This window comes from Triticum dicoccoides, chromosome 7B, assembly GCF_002162155.2.
Source record: "Triticum dicoccoides isolate Atlit2015 ecotype Zavitan chromosome 7B, WEW_v2.0, whole genome shotgun sequence".
In the NCBI taxonomy this organism is placed as follows: Eukaryota; Viridiplantae; Streptophyta; class Magnoliopsida; order Poales; family Poaceae; genus Triticum; species Triticum dicoccoides.
This window is the reverse complement of record NC_041393.1, coordinates 703,086,661-703,090,540: the sequence shown is the minus strand read 5'-3', so window position 1 is coordinate 703,090,540 and position 3,880 is coordinate 703,086,661. Positions and strand designations below refer to the sequence as shown.

Sequence of the window (3,880 nt, the reverse complement as noted above, 5' to 3'; positions counted from 1 at the left end):
GGCTACTAGCGTGAACCAACGAGAGGCCACCAACAGCTGCCCGCCTGCCGAAGAGGGGGTAGATAGCCGCCAAGGATGGGCCCAAGGGAATCCCACGCCGTTGTTCAGAAGCCAGGAGGAAGGCCCAACCAAACCCCGGGATGTGCACATGCCTCCACCACCTCAGCCACGCCACTAGCACTGCCACCGATCCACGACAGGGCCGGTCGCCCACGGCCCTTGCCAGCCTCAGCCCTCGCCGCCGGACGGGCAGCCGACGCCAGATCCAGCGGGATCGGACCAGGACCGTCCCGCACGATCCGCTTGAAGGAGCGGCCGCCACACCAGCTCACGGGACACTTTTTTCCTTCTCTCATCTACGATCGCTGACCGGACACATCCGCACACGTTTGAGAATGGTTTGAGAGGAACGGCTTTAGATGCTCTTACGGAGCGACGCACTGGACCGACCGGGGTGATTTGTAATCATGGATGTGCCACAGCATTTACTGCATTAATTTCTCAGGGCAGATAGATACATATGTACCGTATCCATTTATCCATTGCCCCATCACACTAATACAAAATTATTTTCTTCCACTTGCCAATCAAATGTACTCCAGTCCCCAACTAATTCATGCTGAAATCTTGCAGGTTGATTTCTTACATTTTTCAGTAGGAAGTCTTGGTGTAGACCTTGACATCCCTCCACCGCGACTCCATGTAGTGCGAGGGGTTCGTCTGCGTGTACACTCCGAACTTGAAGTAGTGGAAATCTCCGCCGTAGCCTGGGACGACCAGCCTCTCGTCGCCGTCGATGAACACAGTGAGGGCCGAAGCTTGGACGTCGTGGACCACGTTGAGCCTGAACCAGCGGTCGTAGATGTGGCCGTCGACCACCTTGGTCTCGTCGTTGTAGTACACGAGCCGTCCGCCGTAGACGTGCAGCATCAGCGTCGTGTTCCGCGGCGGGCCTGCCGCGCCGAACACCTGCATCACGGACACCCCCGTGGTGCCGGCCGGCACGTAGCCGTGCCCCTCGAACTGCCACACCCCGGAGCTGTACGTTATCTGCTCCACCCCGTCAGAAACCATTGTGAGAGGAAGGTTTGGTTTAGTAGGAGAAGAGATTGATGCGACTTACGTTGAGGAGGATCTCGGAGCGCGGCTTGGTGGGGCTCCCGGCGTGGAAGGGCTTGTCGTCGCAGTAGACCCAGAACCGCCGCACGCCGTCGGCGCGGAGCTCGTAGCGCTGCTCCTGCGGCAGGTCGTACGGCTTGTGGAGCTTGAACCGGTCCTCCGTGATCTCGACGGCGGTGAAGCCGGCCGTCGGGTCGGCGCCAGCGGCCGGGCTGCAAGAGTGCCACAGCGTCGAGAGCACGACCAAGACACTGATCCATGGCGTCAAGCGCTTGCCCATGATCAAGGGACCGGTCCGATGGCAACACGTACTTTCTGTTAGGCTGTTTGGTAGTTGGCAGATAGTATTTCGAACCGAAGAGATATTCCCTGGAGTAAATAGCCTGGGCTTGTTGCTATTCTGTGTCGTCATTTGACAGGATGCTTTATAAAATCAGCGCAGCCTGCAGCCATTGCTTTGCCGTCGCCGCCCAATCCAAAGATTTTAGGCTCGTTCGTCGGTTCACGAGCCGCCTGCCATTGTTTTTTTCTTTCTGTATTTCGTTTCATGTCGGTATCAATGCACCATCAGCCATCTTTTCTTGTTCTGATATTTACATCACATATATATTTTTCTAGGGTGGGTCACGTATATATGTGTGATTTGTGTTGTGCTTGTCACTAACTGGTGTCAAGATTAGTTAGTTTGACCTGGTAAACGAGCAACCAACCATCCAAGGCTATAAGTAATAATATCCAACCTCATAAGCCGCACATTCACTTGTTGAAAAGCAAACAAAGATTAGATTGTTCTTGTTTTGAGGAATATCGCGCTTTATTGATCAAGTATAATCGAGAGAGAGAGCCTCCCGGATACAATCCGGGGTTACATGAAAAATAGAGTCACTAGACACTACCAGAATATCCACTTAGGCCGTCGGCCTCCTCATCTATGCCGACGGCCCCCGTCGGCATAGATAGACCTATCCCGACGGCCTAGGATAGGCCGTAGGCGTAGAAACACCGTCGGCATACGTCTATCTATGCCGACGGGGCCGTCGGCATAGATGAGGCCGTCGGGACCGCGCGAGATACGCCTACGGGGGCCGTCGGCATATTCCGGGCCCACCTACCCAGTCAGCGACGACCGCTTGACGACGTCGAAACTACGCCGACGGGTGGTAACGGCGGCCGTCGGCATATTAATACGTCTCCAACGTATCTATAATTTTTGATTGTTCCATGCTATTATATTACCTGTTTTGGATGTTTATGAGCTTTACTTTACACTTTTATGGGCTAACCTACTAACCGGAGGCCCAGCCCGAATTGTTGTTTTTTTTCCTATTTCAGTGTTTCGCGGAAAAGGAATATCAAACAGAGTCCAAACGGAATGAAACCTTCGGGAGCGATCTTTTTTGAACAAACGCAATCCAGGAAACTTCGAGTGCACGTCAAGAAGCAGTCGAGGCGCCCTAAGGGGGTGGGCGCGCCCCCTGTCTCGTGGGCCCCTCGTGGCTCCCCTGACCTACCTCCTTCGCCTATATATATCTTCGTACCCCGAAACCATCCAGGAGCAGCACGGAAAACTATTTCCACCGCCGCAACCTTCTGTATCCGCGAGATCCCATCTTGGAGCCTTCGTCGGCGCTCCGCCGGAGGGCGAATCGACCACGGAGGGCCTCTCCATCATCACCAAGGCCTCTCCGATGAGTTGTGAGTAGTTAACACAGACCTTCGGGTCCATAGTTATTAGCTAGATGGCTTCTTCTTTTTCTTTGAATCTCAATACAAAGTTCTCCTCGATCTTCTTGGAGATCTATTCGATGTAACTCTTTTTGCGGTGTGTTTGTCGAGATCCGATGAATTGTGGGTTTATGATCAAGCTTATCTATGAGAAATATTTGAATCTCCTCTGAATTCTTTATGTATGATTAGTTATCTTTTCAAGTCTCTTCGAATTATCAGTTTGGTTTGGCCTACTAGATTGATCTTTCTTGCAATAGGAGAAGTGCGAATCTATGGATTCAATCTTACGGTGTCCTTTCCCAGTGACAGCAGGGGCAGTAAGGCACGTATTGTATTGTTGCCATCGAGGATAAAAATATGGGGTTTATATCATATTGCTTGAGTTTATCCCTCTACATCATGTCATCTTGCTTAATGCGTTACTCTGTTCTTATGAACTTAATACTCTAGATGCAGGCAGGAGTCGGTCGATGTGTGGAGTAATAGTAGAAGATGCAGGCAGAAGTCAGTCTACTTGTTGCGGACGTGATACCTATATACATGATCATGCCTAGATATTCTCATTACTATGCATTTTTCTATCAATTGCTCGACAGTAATTTGTTGGGGAACGTAGCAGAAATTCAAAATTTTCCTACGTGTCACCAAGATCTATCTATGGAGAGACCAGCAACGAGTAGAAAGAGAGTAGAGTTTGCATCTACATACCCTTGTAGATCGCTAAGCGGAAGCGTTCAAGTGAACGGGGTTGATGGAGTCGTACTCGTCGTGATTCAGATCACCGATGATCAAATGCCGAACGGACGTCACCTCCGCGTTCAACACACGTACAGCCCGGTGACGTCTCCCACGCCTTGATCCAGCAAGGAGAGAGGGAGAGGTTGAGGAAGACTCCATCCAACAGCAGCACAACGGCGTGGTGGTAGTGGAGGAGCGTGGCAATCCCGCAGGGCTTCGCCAAGCACCATGGGAGAAGAGGAGGAGGGAGAGGGGGAGGGGCTGCACCAAAGGCATAAGGTATGTTTGGGAGGCC

The 3,880-nt window shown here is 51.8% G+C and overlaps 1 protein-coding gene across 1 annotated transcript; it reads right to left on the bottom strand.

The window, feature by feature from the left end:
• Positions 1 to 651: 651 nt before the first annotated feature.
• Positions 652 to 1,399, bottom strand: LOC119337072 (citrate-binding protein-like). The gene is made up of 2 exons (XM_037609182.1): positions 1,124 to 1,399; positions 652 to 1,050 (listed from the first exon to the last, which is right to left on the bottom strand). Exons 1-2 carry the CDS (start codon positions 1,397 to 1,399, stop codon positions 652 to 654), a joined length of 675 nt encoding a protein of 224 aa, XP_037465079.1.
• Between the last annotated feature and the right edge of the window lie 2,481 nt (positions 1,400 to 3,880).

Coding starts and splice junctions, on each gene's coding strand:
- LOC119337072 (XM_037609182.1), bottom strand. CDS start 1,399: ATGGGCAAGCGCTTGACGCCATGGATCAGTGTCTTGGTCGTGCTCTCG. Junction 1,051..1,123: donor GCTCCGAGATCCTCCTCAAC/GTAAGTCGCATC, acceptor GGGGTGGAGCAG/ATAACGTACAGCTCCGGGGT.